Consider the following 27,115-nt stretch of genomic DNA (forward strand, 5'->3'; position numbering starts at 1 on the left):
GTTTATAGCTACATAAAATGGCATCTCCTTATGTCAGGTAAGAAAAAAATTATCTGGCATAAAAGCAAACCAATACAGTTGAGATGATGCAGCAAAGAATTTGAGGCAGTGAGGACACAGTTAAGTTCTTTAGAGCACATTCATTTATTTTTATTTGTTATTTTTTTTGTCCTTTTTGAGACCGGCCGCACCGTGCTCAGCCAGTGAGCACTGTGAGTGCACCGGTCATCCCTATATAGGATCCAAACCCGCGGCGGGAGTGCTCCTGCGCTCCCAGCGCCGCACTCTCCCAAGTGCGCCACGGGCTCGGCCCAGAGCACATTCATTTATTAAAGTGGCATTACAATCTGCTGTGTGTCGCAGAGTGTATTATTTTGCCCAAACAGCTTTACATGAAAATACTTATTGCAACGAGTCATTGATCTGGTTCAAGGTTTGGCAAAAAATAGTTTCAGTAAAGTCTTCAGAGGAACTCACTTTCTTACAGTATAAAATATATTCTCAGAACTGTATTTATGACAAAACTTGGTTCCCATATACAGAAATCCTAGCTCCATCAACTGTACTGCCCTATATTCAAACATATGAACAGCCTAGGGCTGGTTAGAATGAGAGTCCTATGAGGAAGAAAGCATTTTAATAAATATTAAAAATTCAACTCACAGTTAATGTATAATTTACTTGACAATGAAAAATGTAGAAAAGGCAGGTGACATTTTTATCAATGCATTTTTATAAGCTTGAAAACATAACACATCTAAATCGTAAATCATAAGAAATCTATTATTAAATACTAACTAAAACCCCTAAATGAGACAAACTCTGAAGAGAACATAAATTTTGAGGCTTTCTACTTTTATAAACATATTTTTTCAATTCTAAGAAGAATAAATCTCTGTTAATTTATACAATCATATTCTAATTGCATTCTTAACCTAAAGGCAAGATCACTTCAAAATAGCATAGCAAATCTTAGTTCTTTCCTTGGGGTAGGTTGGAATGGGAACGAGAAATCATAAACGCAAAGAGCCTGTCCTGTTAGCCTTGTGGAGACTTTTTCACTTCATGGTGCAGCTAGAAAATAAACTATTTGCATGGCACATGGGGTTACACAGAGTCTAAGGAGTCAGTACTTCCAGTATACCCATAACACACAAGTTCAGAAGCTGTGCTTAAAAACTGAGGTAAAGACAATACACCTCAATGGAATGTCCCTTGAAGTTTCCATTTATTGATAATCCTGGAGCAGCTGGGACGTGGAAGGGGCGGGAAACAAGATACACAAACAAACAAACATAACAGAGACATCTAGTCCATAATCTCATCACCATCATTAAAACCATCTGATAAAGCTCACAATGCCAAGCACTGGTGTATTCCAGACTACAGATTTGCAACAGAACTGTCTACAGTGATAGAAATGCACTATATCTGCGCTGTCCAACGTGGTAGTCACTAGCCACAAGCAGTTACTGAGCATGAATTGTGGCTAATGCAACTGAGGAGCTGCTGGAATTTTTCTTTTATTTTAATTAATTTTTATTTAACTTTAAATACCCACATGTGACTAGTGGCTACCATTTAGAGAATGTAGTTCTAGACTGACCACCAAAACACAAGGTGGCATTTTAAAAGCTTTCAGTACCCAGGCTGATCACAGCTGGGCATGGACCACAGAGTTCATCAGTCAAGTCAAACCTGGAATGGGAAGGGATGGATCCCTCAGCAAACCCAGAGTTTATCATGATGTCAGTGCCATGCTCTATAGCCATACATATGAGTACGCATAGAAAGCCTCCCAACCCACACCCACCCTCTCAAAGTATCAGTTTGAGAGACCAACCCAAAAAGGAAAATATTTCCTCTCCTTCAGCTCACTATTGAACAAAAGCCCACATACAGTGAAAAACCAAGAAGAATCAATAATCACTTATACACAGAAAGTTCTTTCCTGAGGTCAAGCAAAACATCCCTTAAAAGTAGCTCCTTCCCTCCAACTAGTCTCTATCACATCCTTTCTACAAACAAAGCAAGTTGTCATTCAAATTATAATAAAACAGAGTGGTTAGCATTTGCTCTGGAGTCAGACACACTTGAATTCAACTCTTAACTCTACTGCTCACCAGCTGTATATGACTTTGGGCAAGATAATTAATCACTTCAGGTCCAGTTTCCTTCTAAGTAAAATGGGTTAACAACAATCCCTTCCTCATAGTTATAAGGATTAAATGAAATAAGACATATAAAGGATTTAGCAGAGCACCTACCACATAATAAACATTATCTGTTATTTATCATTATTTCATCCTTATTTCTTCATCATCATCCTATCTCCTTAACACAGCAGGTAGAAAACAAAAATCTACAACAAATCATATTTTAGAACAAATTCCAATTTTAAAAATACCCCTTTATCCCCGCCCAAGGTCCTAAGGTATGGAGGTGGGGTCCAGACCCCTACCCACAACCAGGCACACCACCATCACCACCACCAACTAGGTAAGGAGCATGCCAAAAACATCACCTCCATGTGGGTGGCCCATCACAGCTGCCGTGAAAGCAGCTAGAAGCCACAACCACCACACTGATGGTCCACCAGCCACTGGAGTGCATTGACACAAGGAGAGTCACCAGCAGAGACCAAGGAAAAGAGGATGTCTCTCTCCACAATGCCCATTCCAGGGTGACAGAAGAAGCATCTGCTCTACGATAATACTGGGGAACTTGAACACACTTCTCAGCACTGGACAGATCATCTAGGCAACAAATCAACAGAGTAACCATTACTCTTTCAGAAGGAGAGAAGAAATCTAGGTTAACTAGAGGGGGAAGGAGGGAGGAAGAGGGGGATGGGGTAGATTGAACAAGGGGCAGAAAGAATAAGTATGATTTGTAACAATATATATGCTAGTAATACTGATTTGATCAATATATGTCAATGTTGAACCCCAAAAATATGTTTAAACAATTATGATTCAATTAAAAAAAAAACCCTTTATCAAAAGTTATTCTTAAACCTAAATACTTGATATATTAATTTCAATATCTTCTAGTTTCTTTTATACTATGTTTCTACCTTCCTTACAGTCTTGATAGATTCTGTTGTATCTGCCCAAAACCTCTAAGCTCTGCGAGATCTTTTTTCTATTTTTGTGACCTCTCAAAATACCTAGCTTAATTATTTGTGTAGTAGACATTCAGTAAGTGTCACCTGAATTGAATTTATAGAATTATATCCCCGAATGATCAAAAGTAGCTACTTTTAAAATGAATAATGGCATTTGCCCTAAATTAACTCAACAAACACTTCATAATAAGCACTCACTATGAAGCAGCCACTATATACTAAGAGATGGGAATTCAGCTGTGAACAAACAATGGACAAGGTTCCCTGCAGCTTATCTTCTGGTGAAGATAGCAGTCACAGTGAGTAGGTAGAGGAAGGGTGATGGAAAATGATGTAGAATGAGATGACGTTGGAAAGGCAGAGACCAGTCATGGTGTGCCTTGGAGGCCAAGGGAAGCAGCTCACATTATATTCCACATACCATGGGGAGCCACCACGAGAACATGACATGAACTGAAATACTTTTTTCAAGACTGAGGGCCTCTGTGTTCTCAGCACAGCATACAGGGACAAGAATGGAAGTAAGGGGCCAGTTAAGAGGCTTCTGCAGAAGGTACAGTAAGAGATAATGATTATCTAGATTCAAACTGCAGCAGTACAGATGGACCCAAAAGTAATATATTCAGACATGGTTTAGAGATGGAGTTGACAAGACTCACTAATGGCCTGATATAAGGAGGAATGAAAAAATTCTTGTCCCTCTATGCTGTGCTGTGAACACAGAGGCCCTCGCAGTCTTGAAAAAAGTATATCACTTCATGTCATGCCCCAGTGGTGGCTCCCAATGGTATGTAAGAATAAGTCCCTGGTTTGGGGCTTGACTACATGTGCCATTTACTGGGAGAGATGGAGAGAAGCAAGTGTGAGGAAGAATAAATTAGGTTTACTTGGAATATGTTAAGTTCGAGATCGCTAAGTGGAGATTTCAAGTAGGCAGTTGTCGATTAAAGTTTGGAGTTTCAGAAACATTTCAGGGCTAGAGATACAATTTGGGGAGTCACAGGCATCTAGATAATGATTTCAAAGCTATACATTTGCAGAAGATTACTTAGTGGAAATCAGCAAAGGAGGCTGAACTGAGGATTGCATGTAAGGTGGGAATAAAACCAAGAGTGTGGCCCAGAAGCCAAAACAAGAGTTTCCAGCAAGGAGGGAGTGCCCACTTTCTATCTAGTGTTAATTAACCATGAATCTTTCTCAACAATCCTACTAAACAAGAAGCTTTAAAATGGCAAGAACTATTTTTATTCATCTTGGTACGCTCTGTTCTAAACCTATCAGAAGCTCAATTCATGAATACTGACTTAATGATTAGTAAGGAGGTCATGACTGCCCCATTTGGCTGGCATTTGAGCAGCATTCATGTTTCTCAATTTCACAGTCTGTAGCTAGATCTGCCACCCTTCCTAATAAATACAGAAAAATCTCATTTATTCCAAAATTAATCTTCCCAATTATTTCCTTGTAGCCATTTCACAATAAATAGCATGTCCATCCATCACCTGGGCAGTATCAAGAACAGAACTGGACACATTAACAGTTGCTCAGTAAACATTTGTTCGATAAACAGATGGGTGGGGCAGGAGAGAAGACAGGGAAGGGAAACATTAAGTTTCTTGTCTCTTATCCAGCAGGATCTAAGAGGCTTAACCATTCTCTATGGATATCATTTAACACCATATTTTTTTCATCAGTAACTAAGACTGACTGTGACAAACTAAATCTTTTATAAACATAGAAGAAATTTATTAGAAAATAAAATCATCAGAAATATTTCACAATTTGGAAACAGTAAATTAATATTTACTAGGTTCACTTTTTTTTTTTAATAAATATTTACTCCTAGATCTTACTATCCTTATAAGCAATTTACATAGAAAAGATATGAAGGAACCTTCCAAAGCCTAGGAGAGGGTTCAGGAGTTGGATGAGAAAACAAAATTTCCAAAGAAAATAGATTCACTCTTAATGCAAAATGTTTTGTAAAAAACGCTCATACTGATTTCTAGCATTCTCTATAAAAAGCCGCACATCCAAATAACAGAAGACAAAGTACATAAGAACCCAACTATTGAGTGAACTTCTTCCACTTATAATTCTACTAAAAACCCTAAAATTAAAATTCTGCAATACCTGAGGCACCATAAACACCAGAATACCGTTGAGACTTCGAACCAGATGGAGAGGATTCCTTCATTCGATCAATGACATTTTCCGAAAGCTGAAAAACAACATCAAAATAAAATCAATTATAAAAGAACAAGAAAGAAAACCTGTGTAATAATATCCAAATAATTTAGTCATCCATATCAATATGTATAATGAATGGCCTAAAGAAATTAGGCTAAAACTAATAGCTATAAAACTAGAAGTAAGAATAGTTTTAAGATTTCAGGATGTACCCCACATTGCTACTCCTTTCTCTCTTCCAATTCACTGCTAATTGCTCATTATAAATAATTCTCCTCATTTTATACTGTGCACTAAAGTGCAATCTCTGAAAAAATGTAAGCCATCAGAACCCCTTCAACTTTCTTCGCCAAATCCTACAAACTTATTTACGCATTATCAGGCCTTAGGGTCTTCCTTCTTTCAGTCTCAAAGGAAAGGTGCTCCTCCCACCCTCAGTCCCTCCCATTCAAGGCCAACCACATATAATTGCTCTTTCAACAGATTTTATTATGCAACAACTATGTGCCAGAAACTAGGCTAGACTTTGAGTACTCAAAGTTATCAAGTTGATTAAAGTGGAGTGGACAGTGGACTAAGCAGACAACCATCAGGCGTTTAAATATAACATGCTACTTGAGTCAGTCAGCCTGTAATGGAAGTACATAGAAAGCATAATGGGCAGCACATTTAGCCGGTCTGTGATGGTGGGGCTGGAGAAGGATGTCTAGGAAGACTAGCAAGGCACAGATGAATAGAAGTTAGAAAGAGATGGAGTAGCATAAGTGTTCCAGGATGAGGGAACCACATTAAGTATGGCTTCTTTCACTTAGCATAATGATTTTTAGGTCCATCCATAATGTAGCATGTATCAGACTTCATTCTGCTTTGATTACTGAATTGTATTCTATTGTATGGATATATAAAGTTTTGTTTATTCATTCACCAATAGATAGACATTTGTTTGTTTCCATTCTTGCTATTATGAATAATGCTGCTATTGATGACAACAGGGTTTGCATCATTGGTATCTCCAAGTGGAGATATCAAGTAAGCAGTTGGCAAGAGGGTAGAGGCTCTGAGGAACACTCGGGCCTGGAGATGTGAGTCATCAGCTCCACAGTTACTACCACATCATCTATTTTATTTTCTTCATAGTACTTACCACTATCTGATGCTTTCTTGTTTACTGTCTGCCTTTCACACTATAAAGTAAGTTCCCTGAAAGCACGGATTTGGCTGTTCTTTTACTATATATCCAGAGCCTCAATAAGCCTGGTTGAGACTGGTTAAATGAAAGAATTAAATGATATGAATGAAAAAATAAAAGAATAACTAAAGCAGGAAACTGGACAGAAGGCATGGTGAAAGAGAAGGTAGAGAGGAAAGGAGATTTCAGATTATGAAGACATAACAAGCTCTTGGATTTGAAGAGTTTAAATTTGATTCTGAGGGTGCTTGGGCACTACTGAAAGATTTTAAGCAGGATAATGACAAGATCAGATTTACATCTGAGGAAGATCACTGGCTGTAGTGTAACGAACAGATTGGAGAGGGACAAGAACAGAAGCAGAACCCCTGAAGGAGGCTAAAGAACCAATTAAGAAGCTATTAAGCATATGTCCACACAAAGACTTGCACGGGAATGTTCATAGCAGCATTATTCATAATAGCAAGAGTGGAAACAAACAAATGTCTACTTGTAAATGAATAAACAAAACTTTATATATCCATACAATAGAATATAATTCAGCAGTAAAGAAGAATGAAGTTCTGATATATGCTACAACATGGATGGACCTAAAAATCATTATGCTAAATGAAAGAAGCCAAACACAAATGATTCTTATTTCTATAAAATGCCCAGAAAGGCAACTCTAAGGAGACTGAGAGTAGATAAGTGGTTGCCTAGGACTGGGATGGAAACCGGGATTAAATGTAAATGGACTCGAGATCTTATTGGAATGTTGAAAACATCCTAATTTGTAGTTATGGTTGCACAATTCAGTAAGAAAAAATATTAAAAAGTGTTGGACATTTAAAACAGGTGAATTTCATGGCACATAAATTACTCTGCAATTAAGTTGTTTAAGAAAAAATGCTATTATGGTCATCCTGGGGAGAACATACTCAAAAGATATTTAGGATTCAAAACAACTAACATTCACTGAGTGCTTATTATATGCCACTCAAAAGACATTTAGGATTCAAAATAATATGCACTGAGTGTTTTTTACATGTCAGGCACTACACACTGGCATGTAAAGACTAAGCACTTCACTCATTTAAATCCTTAACAAGCCTACGTGATAGATACTTTTCTCTATTTTATAGGTGAGAAAACTGAAGCACAGCTAGATTAAATAACTTGCCCTGGACCACACGGCTTATCAATAACATGACCAAGACTCAAACCCAGGCAACCTGAGTCTTGAGGTCACACCCCAACATCCCTCTTCACTACGGCTCAGTGTCTCACTAGACGTGGGAGTAAAGCACAAGTCATCAAGAAGGACCCCAGGGTCTCCAGGTCAAGTAAGTGGGGGATCCCCATCCTGTACCAAGGACTTTCTTCCAATGTTCACTTCCTCAACTCACTATTATCTGGCTTTGACTCCCAGTGCAGCAGTGAAAGTGTTCTGGAAAAAGTCACAATGGCCAAAACAATAACTTTTTATAAATTGACTTATATTAAATATATTTTATATCTATGAAGCACTTGTTTTTAAGGCTTCTATTTAGTATCTAACACCTTTGGTCACTTCCCTCTTCTGAACCCCCCCCACCCCCACCCCTTGGCTTTTTCTGACATCCCAACTGACCTGGTTCTCCTAGGATTCTGGCCATGTCTTATCTCTTTTGCAGGCTTCCCCTCTCCTACCTCTCCTTAAATGCTACAGGGCCCCATGTTCTGTTCTTTTCCCTTATATTCTTCTTATTCCATGTGCTCTTGTTGGTGCTCTCTTCCAATCCCTTGATTTTTAACTGCTGTTTATAAATTAATAAATTCTAAATCCATTCTCTCCAGTCTAAGACCTGTATCCCAAAAACCAGGACTATACATTGAATTGCCTAATGTACACCTTCCCTTGAACAGACCAAAAGCACCTCACGCCCAGCATGTCAAAACTGAACTTGGCACAGGGCCCACCTGGGGCCCTGAGGCATGGAGTGAGGACCTGACCCCCTCCACAACCAGCACACCACCAGTGCCACACAGGGCCTGCCTGGGGTCCTGAGCTATGGAGCCAGGAGCCAGGAGCCACCAGCAAATAGGTAAGGAGCAGGCCAAAAAACATCACCTCCATCTGGGTGGCCCACCACAGCCACCACAATAACCATGGTTTCCACGAAAGCGGCTAGATGCCACCAACAGTGCAGACAGTCCCCTAGCCACTGCAGTGCATTGACACGAGAGTCACCAGCAGAGACTGAAAAGAGGATGTCTCTTTCCACAAAGCCCATTCCAGAGAGACAGAAGAAGCATCTGCTCTACAATAATATTGGGGGACCTGAACACACCTCTCAGCATTGGAGAGATCATCTAGGCAACAAATCAACAGAGTAACCATTACTCTTTCAGAAGGAGAAAAGAAATCTAGGGTTATCAGAGGTGGGAGGGAGAAGGGAGAGAGGGATGGGGGAGATTAGACAATGAGCATAAAGAGTAAGTATAATTTGGGGCCGGCCCGGTGGCGCACTGGAGAGTGCGCCGCTTGGGAGCACGGTGGCACTCCCACCGAGGGTTCGGATCCCATGTGGAGACCGGTTCCCGCTCACTGGCTGAGCGTGGTGCGGGCGCAACACCGAGGGTTGCGATCCCGTTGCCGGTCCCCGGTACGGGCGCGACACCGAGGGTTGCGATCCCGTTACCGATCAGTAAAAAAGACAAAAAGGAAAAAAAAAAAAGAGTAAGTATAATTTGTAACAATATGTAAGCAAGTGACATTGGTATGATCAACATATGTCAACATTGAACCCCAAAAATATGTATAATCATGATTCAATAAAAATTTTAAAAATAAATAAATAATAAAAAATTTTAAAAAACTGAACTTGGTTTGCCAAAAAATCTCTTCTTCCTCATGCTTTCCTTATCTCATTAATGACACCACCTCCACCCAGCTTCCTAAACCAGAACACAGGATTTGGCCTCAACTCTTCTTTCTCCTTCATTCTCTCAGCTGTGACTTACTCAACCCCTAAATAATTAACGAATTCATCATCTCTTCCCCCATCCCATTTCTCCTGCCCTAATTCATGGTACCATTAATAATCCTCTAAAATGCAAATCTGATTATGACAACCCCTACTTCAAATCTTTCTATAGCTACCTTCTGTTGACATGAAAGTCCAAATTTTTTTGTATGGCACTCGAGACTTCATCATTTGGTGATAGCCTAGCTCTCCAACCTCAACTCCTGTAGTTTTTCCCTTCATACTTCATACCCTGTTCTAACCTACACGTGGCTTTTTTTTTTTGCTGCCATCTCCTGCCTACATTACACACACCTACATTGCTTTCTCTCCTGGTGCCTTGGGAGGGAGGCACCTTTCAAGATCCAGTTCAAGCATCCTTTAGCCATCACTGACCAAACCAGTTAGTTCCCCATTCCATTCCAACCCTGCCTACCCGAAGCTACCCTTCCTGTGGCCACTGTATTTGCACGAACCTCCACTACAACACTCCAATGACAGCACGAGAACTTGCCTTTCTGCCTTTCCATGAAACCGTGAGCCCCTATATATTAGTGAGCCATTCATTCAACAAATGTTTACTAGGCCAGGAATTAATCAAGGTCCTTGGGATACACTAGCAAACAAAACAGTTTGTACCTGAACAGTTATTTATACCTCCAAATCAGAAGGGAGGTGAGATGGCAAAGGGAAAGGGCTCAGCTCAAAAGTTGTACTCTTCGAAGGAAAAGCCCATGACTCCTTTCTTGAAAGACAAGTGGAAAGTACCAAGGACTTTCTATTTGAAGATGCTAGGGCCAGCAGCATCTTTTCTAACAACTGACAGCCACTGGGAATGTTGCTGAAACTCAACTGCAAAACTGAGATACATCTTAGGAAAAAACCCTGTTTTTTTTAATCCAATCCCCTCAATTAACAGGTGAGGAAAAAAAGAGACCCTGAGTAACATCCAGTTACTGGGGGCATCAAGACCAGAAGCAGTAACCCCCAATCTCTAATCCAACACTTCCTCTACTATTAAACAACACACTCCTTCAATTCCACGTATATAATATAAATATATCACTTCCTCTTAGAGATAAAAATAAGCCTTCGTTTTTAGAATCTTAAAGCTATTTTAACTGATATATAATATATATACAGCTCATTTAATTTATATATATTACATGTCATATATTCTATATAATATAGTATGTCACAATATACTATAACACTGTTATATGCCCAATATAACTTATGTGTATAATGCTAATATATATATAAAGTTAATTCAGCTTATATAAAATTTTTATATGTGTGTAATTATATAATTTTATATTTTAATTTATATTTCAAGCCAAAGTCAAAGAACTACAAATACACTAAACATATATTCTACCTAATCAGAAAGTGAATGTGTTTGTTAAAAACAGTTAGCTATAAACCACCTTTATTAGAGACAGGCCACCCATTCTTCTAAATACCACTTTCATCTACTTCTCATAAAAATTCATACACTTGTACTATCTATTGCTACTTTCAAAATTACTACTATAAAAAGTCCTTCCAATCCCTAAAGCAGCCATAAAAATATCCCTTGAAAGATTTAAAAAAAAAAAAAAAAAAAGCTGGCCCAGAATAGAGGAAAAAGCACAGCAACCTACTAGCTATGCAACCATAGGGAAGTCACCTCAATGGGCTTTACTTCCCTCATCTGAAAAATGAAAATAATATTTACCCCCAGGTGCTATGAGGAGGATTGTAGTTTATGCATCATAAACTATAATTGGCTATACAAACATTTGGTATAGCTATTACCCATACAGCTCCAGCCATAGGGACTTTGATTTTTATCTCATCTTGGTTCACTCACATCAGCTGGGCCTGAGCTTGTACTGAACTCCTTCTAACACAGCTATTGCAGGCAGCAGCTGTGTAAGTCTTGATGTGCATACATAAGTCATTCATTATCTCTATCTATGTTCTCTGGGCAGTAAAAGTGGAACGTCTCTTTCAACCTAATCACTAACTGTTTCTTGTTAACATTTTATTCCTTTTTGTGGCTTCTCAGATGCTAACATCAATTCAAAACATTTCCCAATGCAGTCTTGGTTATAGTTCAGGGAATTTACAAGCATGTCATCCAAAGGAGCGCAGGATAAACATATTATAGGGCTGCCTTATTGAGAGTCAACATCCTTCTTTTGTTCTTACAATCATTCAACAACTGTATTCTTAGGCCCTTCCAAAGGAGCAACCATGGCAGTCCACAGTTGCGACCCTGCTGACTCCGAGTGCTATTATCCTATCCCCAGTCTGTTCACGGCTGTGTTGATACAAGCCAATGGTGGTGCTGTGTTATCTTATTTACCTAAAGTTAACATGCTCTGAAATGACCTTCCAGTTGCAGTGGTAAGTTCAGACCTGCACACTAACCTGATCTCTTCTGTGAACAGGGGTACTCACTTGTGAGGGAGCTGACAAGATTTACAGATGCTGGGGCCGGCCCAGTGGCGCACTGCTACAGTGCGCCACTTGGGAAGCGCAGTGGCACTCCCGCTGAGGGTTCGGATCCCACATACAGACCGGTTCCCGCTCACTGGCTGAGCGAGGTGTGGGAGCAACACCGAGGGTTGCGATCCCGTTGCCGGTCCTGGTCCGGTACGGGCACGACACTGAGGGTTGCGATCCGTTGCCGGACACGAAAAAAAAAGGCAAAAAGGAAAAAAAAAAAAAAAAAAAAAAATTTACAGATGCTGGCCAGGGTCATACACACAATCTGTAGCTGTAGAACTCTTCTTTGTGAAGGAAACTGACCCAAAAGAGGGGTCAAAAGTACAACATAAGCTTCTGCAACAGCTGGATAAGCAGCCTCTGTGTAAGAAGCAACTGATTCAGGAAACACATCCTTCCTTAAACAGGGTACTTCATTTAGAAAATCCTGTTCCTATTTACTGACCTACACCTTCTACACCTGCCTCCCAGCCATCTCTGGAATCTCCATCACAACAAATAGCAAGTGCAATATACAGAAATCACTTGTAGCAAAGAATGGTGAAATAACTCACACACACACACACACACACACACACACACACTAATGCTGAGAGTCCACACTGAGATCCATGGGGTCAGCAGTCCATGGATTAATCTTGCAAATGTATGCAAAATTGCTTATTGCACTGTTCTGAGTCCACAACTTACAGATTGAGAGTGTTCTATGAACTAAAGGAAGTTAAGAACCACTGTTCTAATGTAACAAGCAATCAACAGAAGCAGGCCTGCCGACATTCAGTCCACTAACCTTGGCTGTCCACCCTATTCCCTACTGCTCCTAAAGACAAATTTAAGCAAATGGGGCTTGCCAAGTTTAAATTTGTACTAGTCACTACCAGTGCACTCCAGAAAAGAGGGAAAAATGTGTGTCAACTTCTACAGTCTTCCTACTCATCTCTTCTTACCCAACTTGTCTGCTCTTATCCAAAATTAGTACCAACACACCACCCACCAATCCAGAATCCAGTATTTTCTCAGAAACAGGAGACTGGGTGAGACAAAGTATTTCTACTCCCAAGGAACAGAATAAAAGGAGGGGAATCCTTTTTTTAAGTTGCCCTACTCTAAAAGAAAAAGTTAAGAACCACGTGAGAGAAACAAATCAGATCTCCACCTCTATAAGAGTTTTTCTAATCTTCTCCCAGATGTATCTTATATAATTAAAGAACTCAGACCCATTTTTCTGTCTTCCTTCCACATAGTATAGGTCATTTTCTGTAAGGTTAAGGGTTTGCTTTTCAACTACCATTTTAAGACACAGGCTCCCAAAACTGCCATTATTATTTGGGAGAAATTACTCGCAAATACTTACTTAAGGTTGTGAGAGGGAGGGGGAAATGACACACATACATAGATAGGTACATATAAGATAAATAATTCTTAGCTTATGTTTGTAGTTTGTCACTTGTGTTTCCCTGCATTTGTCATTTGTAGAAACCATGAACATCTGTCTTTATAAAATCCTAGAAAGCTGAAGATGGTACTCTGCCCAAGAGATTCATGAAATCTAAAACTGAAGGGAAACACTCATCTACTAGTTAACTCAATTACTTGTACAACATTCCTCGACAATCCCAATGGCTGACCAAATTTGCAGTCCCTGCTAACATACTCTCTACAGAATCCTCAATAACATCCCACATTAAGTAATCTCTTTATTTAGGGGCCTCAACTGCCAACATTTCCCAAAGCAGGGGTTGTGTTCTATATAAGTATCCATACTGCCATAACTGGCTTCTGTGAATTTCAGCTTGCAACTTCAAGGCCAGCTGCAGAGATTCGTTTATGCCTGGAAAGCATGATAAATATTACTTTGAAAATCATACTCATTGAAGTTGACATTTGCTCTAGGAGAGTTCACTCACAGCTTTGATGTTTCGGATAAACTTGTGGAAGACTGAGTTGCACACATACTTTCCAAGCAGGCACAGCAGGTGCTCACAAAAATCCTATTAAGCACATGTAAAATGAATAATGAAAATGCTCGATCTTTCTATCACTAGCAATTTTAGACTTGAAGAGGAGGGCAAGGCAAGAGGGTGGCCTTTCATCCAACCCATATGAGTAGTTTCAGATTGGAAGCCAAAATTTGGTATAAGAATATGGGTTATTTCATGGAAGAGGAGAGAAAAGCTATCAATTGCTAAGGATAAAGGAAAAAAATAGGACCCTATGAATACCATGAAAATAACACCTGGTAGGTGAGAAGAAACTTTAAACTTAAAACTGTAAGTAGGTCCTTCACTTGCTATTTAGAACCTCAGCAAAAAAAAATGTGAAAAAAACATGATCTATTAAACTCAACCTAGTTATTGAAAGCCTTATGTTGCTCAGTAAATGTTATTCTTTACACATTAAGATAAATGAAGATGAAATTACTATCCTTTTAAGTGAAACAGAACACAGAATTGATGTTCCAGCAGTGACTGACTGTTGAATCGTTGCACTGGTACACTCTGGTTTCTCACAACCACAGACATAAATGTTAAGACAATTGGGCAAAGTTGGAAAGTTTTATTCAGCCAAGTTGAACTAACCCATCTGCAACTCAAAACTGAAGTTTGGGTCTCATCAGCACCACGATTTAACCAACTTATCTAAAAACATGGCTCACTTACATATTAAGAACATTGTTTCTTATTCTTCCTCATGTCTCAGAAGGAAACAAGGTAACTGTTTCAAGCCAAGAAAAATATACAGATCAACTAAAAAACATTTACAAAAGACCTAGACAAAAATCACACAGGCAATCCAGGCAGAACCCGGGACTGTGATTTCCCAATCCACACATCTTTAGGTGGGAGCACAACATGCTCTTATTTTTATCTATTTTAGGTTCATATAAGTTTAAGTATCCAATCTCTTGAACAGCTCTAATGACTACTTGTAAGTGCAAACACTGTCAAAGACACTGTGCTAGATGCTTACATACATTATGTCAAATTCTCACAAGTAGGTTGCATTATGTAGATATACTGAATAAGGAAACAATCAAAAATGACTTGTCCTTGGGCCGGTTTGTGACTCACTTGGGAGAATGTGGTGCTGATGACACCAAGGCCACGGGTTCGGATCCCTATGTAGGGATGGCCAGTTGGCTCACTTGAGAGAGTGCAGTCCTGATAACACCAAGTCAAGGTTTGGAATCCCCTTACTGGTAATATTTTTAAAAAAATAAAATTTTTTTTTAAAAAGTGACTTGTCCAGAGCCACACAACTAGCAAAAGGCAGAGCTAGAATCCAAACCCAAGTCCGCTTGGTTCCAAAAGCACATGCTCTTTCCTACACAGCACTTTCAAAGAAACTTAGAATTTTAGATGTAAAAGGAACCCTATCATAACAATGGCTGCCTTTTATTGAAAATCTACAACATGCAAAGTGCTTTAAATACCTTACCTCATCTTCTTACCATAACCAATCAAGGGAATTGATGGTATTACTCTCTATGGAAAAGGAAATATTATCAGAGAAGTGACTTATCCAAGGCCACAGGCTAATAAATACCTAACCTGAGATTTGAACTGAGGCCTGTTTAATTCAAGCTCAGAAAAATATAAAGACCAACTGAAAAACATCTACAAAAGACCTAAACAAAAATCACACAAGCAATCGGGGGAGAACTGCAAGCTAATTGATAAATATCTAACCTGAGATTTAAACTGCACTGTTTAATTCCAAGTTGATGTTCTTTTGACCATGACCTCAAAGAAATCAGATTACCTCTGAGTACTCAACAGTTCAACAGCATGCCAGTTGAATGGGCTGATTATGGCCACAAGAAACTTACAGTGCCACCAGACTCACAGAATTTCAGAACTGAAAAAGATCAGAGATCTGAGAGATGTACTCAGCCTCATCATGTTGCAGATGAGAAAACTGAAGCTCTGAGAGACTGTAAATCATACCTGAAAAAGGATTTAAAGCAACAGAAAACAGTGCCAGGGCATTCCAGGTGAAGGGCAAATTCTAAAGAAAAGCATAGCGGTTAAAATAGTATGTGCTTGAATTGTAACAATGTAGAGAAAATGTACTACAAGAGAAAGAAAAAAAATGAAGAATGCTTCTGTCAAGTTGTGTGGCAAAAGGGCATACTTCCTTTTCTAAAAAATTTCCTTAAAAAGGTTTTTTAGACAGTCTTTCCAGTTTAATAGAATACATGTTCCTATTATCACTTATCCTATTCAACCTTACCTAATATTTAACATGAATCTCTGTGCTGTGGCCAAATTCTCTTTCAATTTTGTTTGCTGTCATCACTGTTTCTATACTAGAGCAAGAGAACATGGATTTATACATTTTTCTAACTTATGTCTTCTCACTCAAAACTTACTTTGCTGATTCTTTTAATTCTTTTTCGACACCTGAGGTCTAAAGGCAAGATTTTTAAAAATCTCTGCATAAAACAAGAGTTTACAATGATTTTTATTTTACTCCAAAGAGTACTACCAACTAAACCACAATACTGCAAAGAATGCAGCCTCAATATTTTATTACAAACTGTAGTACTACCACCATTAATTAATATGATATAAAAAAATGCTGGTCACAGACCAAAAATTGAGTTCAACAGTCTGAGTTTAGAAAACTTTAATAAATTCTTCTCAAGGTTAACAATTTCAGAAGAAAAAGTTTATAAACACTTCAAATATTTAAGAAGTTTTAATTCCTAGTAACAAATGCTAAAAATAATTTACACATTTAATTCATTTATGCTGGTTGTGTAATAATAGAGGAAAAAATATATAAAGTTATTATAAAACTTTCTGAAGTCGAAATTGCTTTATTTTATACATTCAGGGATCATACTTCCAAAAAATGTGAGGCTCCAAATTCAGGTGCAGCGAAGAGTGTGTTAATGAAGTTAGTGCCTGTACTGACACTCTAGAGAAAGATCAAGTTTTCTGTTTATGTATCAAGTACAGGCACGGGGCATAAGAAGAAAATTCTCTACAACGTCTCGGTCAGAACTAACTACATTACTTGCACTGGTCTGAAAAACTGCAAACCTATCTCGGCCCCTATCAGTCTGGCAGACACAAGGCCTTGAAGAAACTGGGCCTAGTCCAAAACGAAGGCGCAGCAGGCCCCAGAGGAGGCGCCTGGGAAAGACGAGACATCAAGTGAAAGTGAAGGAAGGCAGAAGTCACCCCACGCAGGCCAGAAAAGGCTGCAGAGCTGGGGGTGTGTGAGTGTGTTGGGGGAAGGGGTGGCATCAGGGGGAGAGCACTACACGACAGAAAGCAAATAAAGGCGCTCTTTAAAATGTCAATTCACCCCGAGAGAGACGACATGGGCAGTGGAAAAGCAGAGGTTGGGTCCTGAATCCAGGAGTACTAAGTCAAGACCCATTTCACAGATAGGTACAATGAAGCAGGAGTTTCAAATAACGTTCCCCAACTAGTGAGCGTACGGCGTACGGTTAGGAAAAGGCAGTGAGCCCCTGGAGGCTCCAATTCAACCTGGCATCCCCCACCCGCCCCAGCACAGTGCCTGGCACTGGGCACACAACCGGGAACTCTCTCTGAATGAATGCCCCAAGTCTTGAAACTCCCGGCTTTTCCCCAGAGACCTGGGATTCTGGCTGGACAAAACAAGAGCTAGAACGGGGCCAGCCAGGCTGAGTGGGTCCTGGAAAAGCCGGGGCATTGGGGTCCAAGTTCGAGTTCTAACCTTCCTCCCGCCCACCGCCACTCACCCGGATGCCCTTCACCACGGTGATGTTCTCATTCTCGTCCGCCTCGAAGGTGACCCGGCGGGTGCTGGCGGTCCCGCCCATGGCTCCTGCTTCTGCCCCCGCAGAGACCTAGCGCGGACCCACGAGGGCTTCAGGCTCCAGGCGCACTCACGCGCGTGGAGACGCCGGCAGCCTCTCCTCCCGCAGCGGGAGCAAGGCCACGACCCCACAAGCAAGGAGAAGGCGCCGGTTCTGCGCTCCCGCCTCCTCCGGTCACGCGCCAAAACAAAAATGCCTCGGATTGGTCGGAGAGGCGATCGGCCCGCCTCTACTCGGCAGAGGCGCTCGGATTGGCTGGCCTGAACCCGGATGCTATGGCAACAGGTGGTGTTTGACAAGGTTTCAGGAGCCCCTGAGTGTAGTGGGAATTGTAGTCTGGATCCGGCGCAGTGTGTGCTGGGGCAGTCTTGCCTTACTCCCCGCAGCGCAAGGGGAGCGTGGTATTCTGGGAGTTGTGGTCTGGATGGCAAGAAATGCTTCTAAGTGGGCAACTTTCAAAGTTCATTCATCCAGCAAACATGCTTTGAAGACGTTATTCTAGAAACAGACTAGTGAGTTAAAAGACACCATCTCTCTCTTAATGGAATGTTGAATGAGGGAGATGCACTCTGCCTACTGATGAAGCCATTCCTACATACAAATACCTGATGCAAAACTTAGCATTTCATTACTTTACTCTTAGCCATTAAAAAAAAAAAAAAACCTGCATTCAGAAAAACCAGACTTTATCTCGTGAACGGTGCACTTGTTTTATTTATTTATTTATTTATTTATTTATTTATTTATTTATTTATTATTTTATTTTATTTTAAAGTAAAATTTTAAATACTGTGGCTTTCAAATGTGCATATGAGAAAACACAGAGAATAAATTATTTGCACCAAGCATGCAGGGCACTCACTTTCCACACTTGTGTCTCCCTCCACTTCAGTTACATTAATTAGGCCATAATATGGTTTGGCGGAGGAAAGTTGTGATGACCAAAGACGACGTAAATTAGCGGAGGAATTAAAATTACATTAGGCAAAGATGAGAGGATCTATTTTGGAAAGTTTCTAGTTCAGTATTTCACCTCTACAAGATCAGTAACTAATTCTTAGGTTATCCGTGTACATATTTAATTACTTTTTGCTAAACACTCTGTTACACGTAAGTTTACCCTTATGACCTTAATCTTACAGAGGCAGATGTATTCTCTTTAGAAATTAGGTTAATAATTGTGCTATCTTTAGGTAGCCCCTTTCAACATTATAAGCAGCAGGCCACAACACCGCATGACATCCTCCTATGCCAAAGGCATCCAAAACAATGCAATAACATTTTTTGAGCTTCAATTATGTGCTGATCTATTCCTGTAAGAATCTTTAGAGCAGAAACTATCTTTTTCGTCTCTATATCCCTGATCAGTGGCAGAGTGTTGATTACACGCACATTTTGTTCTTTTCAACATATATGCATTTAAATCATACCCTGTTACTTTTCAGTTTTGAGATTACATGCTACTTTGTACTTATTCTCAAGTTATATAATATGTTTAAATCTTCTACAGGGCACTAAAACTCCCAGGAATTATGTCTTTCATTTCTTTGGGATCTCCCCTCCACAAACATATGCTCACTTATTATCTCAATAGGTAGCATGTGTTGGAGATTCTACATAAAACAGATGCTCAAGAAATGCTTACCAAAATAACTAATTACAAAGAAAGGGTTTCTTGAAGAGAGAGCGAGATGGAGAAACCACGAATTATCTTGAATATAGTTATTTCCTTAGAATTTTAGAGTTCTTTCAACCAAGTATATTAAAGATGATGAAGACTAAGCATGAGAAAGTAATGGGGTGCCTTCACTTTTTATGCTACAAAAACACGAAAGTGGTCTTGTCTGGCAGACAATCTAAAAACGCTTTAGAATCCCCAATCCATTTCAACCAACATTATAAAGAAGTCCTCTGAATTTTTTTTTAAAAAACAGTCCATGACTTAACAATAGTTCAGCGACTTCTGATTTTTCTACTTTACGATAGAAGGAAAACAATACACATTCCGTGGAGTCCCACAAATACGTCCAGATAAATGCTTGTAAAGTCAAAAGTCCAACCTTCATAAGTCAGGGATCATCTCCTCTGTTGCCAGCATTAAACTATGATGGGTTTGACTAAACATAGCCCCATTGTTAGTCAAGGAGCATCTGCACATCTTATTCTTGGAAAAATGCCTCCTATAACAATATTGTTCTATCCGTGTCAATTTCCAAGGCCAGTCATGCTTACAGCCCCTTTCTCAGCCACCCATAATCTGTGACCTCCCTTTCTTTCTGGCTACAGCTTATTAGTCGTTATCTAACTCAAAGGCAGCATTTATTAGTTAGAGACCTATCAGCTAGAATGCAAACCTTTGCCCAAACTAAGTTAATAGCTAACACTTGAGCCACTCAGATTTTCTGTCTTTCTCCCTTTCCTCTATCGCTGTCACTTTCTCAAATTTAAACTTGAAAGTTCAGAGCACAAAAAAGATAGCAAGATTTGAGCATCACATATTTCATACAGGTATTGATATCAGATACATACAATCATGTTTAGATAAACAAAAAGAATTTTCTTTAGTTAAAAAAACTCCAACGCAGAGAAAAAAAGAAAAGATAGCAAAAAGAGAAGCTATGATACAGAGTTTAAACCATGAAGCATCATGGCAAAGTAAAGATAGGTGGAAGAAGAAACTGCAAGAAGAATAAAAGCCATCCAGATTGAAAAGGAAGAAGTAAAACTATCTCTGTTCACAGATGACATGATCCTGTGAATAGAAAAATCCCAAGGAATCCACTAAAAAAAATTAGAATTAATTTTTTTAAAAATTCAGCAAGGTTGCAGGATTCAAAATCAACATACGAAAATCAATCGTATTTCTATACATTAGCAATTAACAAGCCAAAAATGAAATGAAGAAAACAATTCTATTTATAAAAGCATCAAAAACAAGTCAAATGTCCCTTGAATGGATAAACAAAATGTGGTATATTTAGACAATGTAACATTATTAGGCAATAAAAGGAATGAAATACAGACATATGCTACAATATGAATATGTCACTGGATGAGAGGGTGTGGGGAGGTCGGACGCCGGAACTCAACCCCATTCTCTACCAGGTTCTTGACTCCGCCACAGGAAAGAATTCAAGAGCAGAGTTGGAGTAGAAAGCAAACACAGGTTTAATACAACAAGAAAGAAATACACTCTTCACCAACAAAGTGCAGGCTGGTTTAAAAGTGAGCATAGCCCCACCTTCCTCCTGGATTCCAACTGTATAGATTGGCTATTCTATACATATTCATGCTATCTAATGAATTTTTTTTTAAGGTGACTGGTAAGGGGATCTTATCCCTTGACCTGGTGTTGTTAGCACCACGCTCTCCCAAGTGAGGTAACTGGCCATCCTATATAGGGTTCTGAACCCATGGCCTTGGTGTTAACAGCACCACACTCTCCCAAGTGAGCCACAGGCCAGCCCTTATCTAATGAATATTAAACTAAGGAGTTGGTTCCCAGTTATGTAACTCTTATGTAACTGGTTATGTAACCTAGCCTTGTGTGTGCTCTGTTGATCTCTCTGGAGCATTTCCAACATATTCACTGAAAAATACTCAGATTATATTCAGTGCTCTCTAATGCCTCCAGTGGAAGGTCCTTCAAGGATAAATTTCTTTCTATTGAGCATGCTCAGCCACCAAAATTACTTAAGTCCGCCTCCTGCAGTCTCAATCTCCCCATGTTGATGCTGAAAACAGATGCAACAAGCAACAGTAACTTAGGCCCAGAGGATGGGCTTGAGTGCTAGAGGAGTGGTTTGAGACCCAGGGGAGTGGCCTGAAAACTAAACCCTGGGAAACTGAGCACCTCCTATCTCAGATGAACCTCAAAAACATTATGCAAAGTGAAAGAAGCCAGACACAAAAGAGCACAAATAATTTAAATGAAATGTCCTGTATAGGCAAATCTATAGAAAACAAAAGTAGATTAGGCTTGGAAGAACTGGAGAAGGGTAAGATAGAGTCACTTCTTTTTTTTTTTATTTTAATCTTTAATTGACAAATAATAATTATGTGTATTTATGGGGTGCAATGTGATGTTTTGATCTATTGTACATTATAGGAGGATTCAAGCGAGCCAATTAACATATCCATCACCAATCCAATTTGTCATTGTTTTGTGGTGAGAATGTTAAAAATCTATTTTAACTATTTTGAAATACACAATACATTATTATTAGCTGTGATCACCAAGCAGAGCAATGATGACTAAAACTTATTCCTCCAGTCTAACTGAAACTTTGTACCCTTTGATCAACATCTCTTTCTTTCTTTTTTTTTTTTAGTTTATTGAATCAAAATTGATTATACATAGTTTTGGTGTTCAACATTGACATATGTTAATCAAATCAATATTACCAGCATATATATTGTTACAAATCATAATTATTCTTTATGTCCCTTGTCCAATCTCTTCCCATCCCCCTCTCCCTGCCCCCTCCCCCTCTAATTACCCTAGATTTCTTCTCTCCTTCTGAAAGAGTAATGGTTACTCTGTTGATTTGTTGTCTAGATAATGTGCCCAATGCTGAGAGGTGTGATCAGGCCCCCCAATATATCATAGAGCAGATGCTTCTTCTGTCACTCTGAAATGGGCTTTGTGGAGAGAGACATCCTATTCTTTTCTTTATCTCTGCTGGTGACTCTCCTTGTGTCAGTGCACTCCCGTGGTTGGTGGACCATCTGAGTGGTGGTTGTGGCATCTAGCTGCTTTCACAGCAGCCATGGTTATTGTGGTGGCTGTGGTGGGCACCTACATGGAGGTTATGCTTTTGGCATGCTCCTTGGTGCTGGTGGTGCACCTAGTTGTGGTGTGTGTCTGGTCCCCAGTTCCATACCTTGGTTCCCAAGGCAGGCCATGAGGCACTGGCACAATGTGCCTGGTTGTGGGAGGGGGTTCTGGTCCTTGGCTCCATGCCCCAGACCTCCAGGCAGGGCTCTGAGGTGCTGGCCATGGGCCTTAATGTGGAAATGGGGTCCAGTCACCTTCTCAATGCCTTGGGTCTCCAGGCAGGCCCCAAGGCGCTGTTGGTGTGCCTGGGCCAGAACTAATTTTTTGTCCTTTGCTTACTTCTAAAGTGGGGGAACTTCCTGTGGAAACCAGTACTTGAGCTGTGTGGTTGAGATAAATTGCTGCTTTGCTGCTTTTTCCCTGGGGAAGGCTTTTTGTGCAGCTCAGGGTTTAATGGTTGACCTTTAGGTACTTCCGGCACTCCAGAGATCCAGTAGATCTGGGTTGTGTAGAAACTCTGATCTGGGCCTGAGTCTTGTTATCAAACTGCACCCCATGCACTTCTGCATTCCCAACCAGTCTCCTCTGAGTGGTCCTGCACTGACTGGGGGGCAGGTCAGCTGTCCTTGCTGTGTCCCAGTGTTCTCCCAGTGTTCCCATCTCGCCCACTGCCCATGCTCCAAACACTTCCCATGGGACAGACCCTGTGCTGGTCCCTTGCTGTGACTCCCCAACCTCTGAATGGCTCCCTTTTTTCAGCTGTTCTGGTTCCTCCCTCCTGCATGAGTCCATGGGAACCCTGTTAGTGGTCTTACTGCCCTGGGGGCCACCAGGGCCTTCTTCTCTCCTGCTTCCTCCAAGTAACTCCATCTGAAGGGCACAGCTGTGGCTTCTGCCGGCTCCTGCTCCATGTGCTCATCAGCTCCAGCTTTAAAGCAGCCGTGGCCTGAAATGCTCAGAGCAGTTTTTTCTCTCTCTCATTGTGGTTTCTCCCACCTTCACGAACTCCATAGGTCTCTCCTCCTCTTCCCCTGAGCTCCAGCGACCAAAACTTGGCTGATGTTACATTTTTATATTTGTAAATTGATTGAATTGTGGGAAAGAGTGATGTTGGGGACCGTCTATTCTGCCATCTTGACCGAACTCCTCTCAACATCTTCTCTTTCACCATCTCCCCTCCCCCCCAGCCTCTGGTAACCAACTTTCTACTCTCTGTTTCTATGGGGAGTGACTTCTAATTGGTACAAGGTTTCCCGGGGTGTGGGGGAGGGGGGATGTGAAAAAAAAGTCCTAAAACTAGATTATGGTGATAGCTGCACAACTCTGTAAATATACTAAAATTTAATGATTTGTACATTTCAAATGGATGAACTTTATGGTATGTAAATTACAAATCAATAAAGCTGTTAAAGGATGTATAGTTACTCAAACATGATAGAGATTTATCATTTAATAAAGTCCAAAATAGGTGTTTGGTGGGAAAAAAGGAAAAAGGAAGAAAAGAAACTGTGAGAAGCTTTGAGGTAATCAAACATAAGCCAATGAAAAGGGAAAGTAGCATAAAGCAGACCCTCAAGAATTAGCTTAGTCCCACAAATACAGAGCACTGGAGTGAATACCCACAACTCCAGAAACTTCTAGAGTTGCCTAGGATTCAGAAAGACCTTCCAAGTGCAGTGTTTATAACAGCTAGCTCTAACAAGCCTTCTTGGTCTTCCTGAGGCCCAGCCATGCCTCAGGTACTAGATTCTGGAGCACACATCGCCTTACTAAAGCACCTTCTTCATTACATGAGCCTACCCAAATATCAACAGCAATAATACAATGTAATCTTTTCTTCAGTCTCTGCCCAACAAAGCAGCATGTTAAGTAAAAATGAATCTTAACAGTTTACTTTGACAGCAAGCTAAAAACTGAGCAGAGTTTCATTCTTTACAAATCTTAGCTTGGCCACCAAGCAATATTACCTTCCAATTCCCTCACTCTGTGCAATTTCTTACTTTCTCACCACGCCAGAACTTTGGAATGAATGCTGGAAAGAAAAAAAGAGAGTGGAAGGTCAGGGGAAGAATGGAGAGAAAAAGAAGAAAGGAAGGAAGAGAGGGAGGGAGGGAGGGAGGGAGGGAGGGAGGGAGGAAGGAAGGAAGGAAGGAAGGAAGGAAGGAAGGAAGGAAGGAAGGAAGGAAGGAAGGAAGGAAGGAAGGAAGGAAGGAAGGAAAAAAGGAAGGAAGAAAAATTCCAATCATGCTTAATAACCCTCATTCCCTGGTAAAAAAAAAAAAAAAAAAAAAAAAAAATCCACCAACACTTCCAAATCACTGAAACAAACAAAATCCCAGAAGGCTCGAGGTGGGAAGACAGTTTTCACTATATACTCTGATTTTTCAATCCCAACTTGAATCAAAAAGTTGCAAAGGCAAAATCCTGTTGACCCCTTTTCTGCCACTCCTTCACACATCACTTGGTTGTTCCTGATATACCAGGTGGGAGTGTTGGAAGAGATGGATGAGAAGGAGAGGTAAAAGCAAAAAGAACATGACATAGAAGGATGAGGTATCGGGGAGGACAGAGACCTATTCCTGGTCACCAGCTAGAAAAGCTAATCACTGTGTTGTTCATCACAGCCCTCTCCCCAGCTCCTCTGTGCAGTATTTCAGCATCACAGTAGAGCACTCTACTACACACAGTAGGATTCTATGACCTGTGCTGAAATACAGTATAGATATAAGAATCATGTTTTCTGAACTAAAAATTAGAACAATTTCTCTATTATTTGTGTACTTTTAGAGACAATTAAATCAGTCCTTGAAATCAGGATTATCCTAGAAAATCTAGGATATGTAGTTGCCATAGTTATAGCAAACCAATTAAAATCACTGGAAAGTGTTTCGTGTGTAGTGCAATAAATATGAAGATATTCTAAAAATATGGACTAAGACATTTGATAAGCCATAAAAGAACATCAGCTTTAAAACTTTTTTCACCAGTAATTGTATATAGAATCACATAAACACAACAAAGCCCCCAAACAGTAGTTCTCAGTGTGTGTGTGTGTGTGTGCACGTGCTTATGTGACACATCCTAAATACAAGAATTTTGAGCAGCACACTTGAAGAGATTAAAAACTCAAAATAGCATTAAAAAGTCAGCAATAATTAGAAGGCATATGCAAGCACAGTACAACAACGTCTTTGAACGTATCCACAGAAATGGCTCAGATCACATGGTTTTCTGTTAGTACCCCATCACTGTTCAAGTAGAACTGATCACTGCACGGCCCATGCATCTGTGAAATCATGAGGCAGAGTACACCCATGTTTCAGGAACCTCCCCATATATCTTTGGCTTCTGCTAAACAGTACCTTTTGCTACTAATTTCTTGTTCACAGTAAGCTGTATATGCTGTGCCATGCCATGTCCTCAGATGGGCTCTGGTGCCATTCTGCTTAGCAGACATCACTTAACATTATATAGCTGAAATAAACTTTACATGAGTCATAACTTGGCAATGCACCAAGAAGATTTCCTTGTATCTCTGGTATACAGTTTATTCTAGAGTAAAGCCTCACCAAATTTACAGCACGTTTCTAAAAGTCCACTCTCCACCATTTCCTGGACATTCTTCTGTTTTGCTTTTCTCATTTTTAGGTTTTTCCCTGACACCTCATTTCTTTTCTCCTCACCTTACGTTCATCAAAATATAGCAGCTGAAATACTGAGTGTTGGCATAAAGGCATGGGAGGAGGGATGACTATGAGCAGGGGTGTGTGTGCACAGAGAATGAGAGGCAAACCATGTTGAGCTCCTGTCTCTTCTAAACTCAAGCCCTGCAAGGGTCCCAAGGCCCTTTGATTTCCTTTGTGTAGGATTGAGAGTGATCATTTCTGATGAACAGAGCCCAAGTCAGAAGAGACTCATTTCTCATCTCCAATTCTTAAACAAGCACAAACATTCCATCTGTCATCTCTCCTGAATGGCTCCTTTGGCCTTGATGAATTTTCAAGCCATTTTTATTTGAGAGTACAGGGACATTCTCCTAACCATTTAACAATATCTACCTGTCATGGAGCTTGAGAGATTTCTGAGATGCAGGGTGTTAGCCTCTTTTCTTCCAAATAACAAATGCTTTAAGTGCACCAAGGTTATATGAGCACTTCTGCTGTAATGTTGGACAGGCAGAGAAAAGCTGTTTGCTGATGCTAATAGTGTAGAAATGTCCCTACGTACACGGTCTACATAACCAGTCCTCACCCAAGTGTGCTGCTCTGTTTGGTTCTACTTATGCCCCAGTTCAGGGAGATATCAAGGTACGAACTCCATGAGCCTTTCAATTCTAGTGAAACTTTGTTTTGCTCACATATTCCAAATCAAAGTATATTCCAACCCTCAGCCTAGAAGAAGAATCTACAATGCACTTCCTTTATTAGGAATCATGGGACTTCCAAGCAGAAGCAACCAACTAATCTTCCTCTCTATTTCACAGATGAAGGAACTGAGACCCACAGAGGTCGAATGAGTTGCCTGAGGCCACACAGCC

The 27,115-nt window shown here is 40.1% G+C and overlaps 1 protein-coding gene across 4 annotated transcripts in view; it reads right to left on the reverse strand.

Moving 5' to 3' along the window:
* The window catches only part of CHCHD3 (coiled-coil-helix-coiled-coil-helix domain containing 3), a 293,112-nt gene extending 275,163 nt beyond the window's left edge, over window positions 1-17,949 (reverse strand). For all 4 annotated transcript variants that reach the window (XM_008574436.1, XM_008574435.1, XM_008574434.1 and 1 more), the window contains exons 1-2: window positions 17,724-17,949; window positions 5,261-5,348 (exon numbers count right to left, since the gene is read on the reverse strand). In XM_008574436.1, coding sequence (XP_008572658.1) covers window positions 5,261-5,348; window positions 17,724-17,804 — 169 coding nt within the window. In that variant the 5' untranslated portion in view covers window positions 17,805-17,949. The remainder of the gene's footprint in view (window positions 1-5,260; window positions 5,349-17,723) is intronic.
* Window positions 17,950-27,115: the final 9,166 nt, after the last annotated feature.

This window comes from Galeopterus variegatus, unplaced genomic scaffold (assembly GCF_000696425.1).
Source record: "Galeopterus variegatus unplaced genomic scaffold, G_variegatus-3.0.2 Scaffold1048, whole genome shotgun sequence".
NCBI classification, from domain to species: domain Eukaryota; kingdom Metazoa; phylum Chordata; class Mammalia; order Dermoptera; family Cynocephalidae; genus Galeopterus; species Galeopterus variegatus.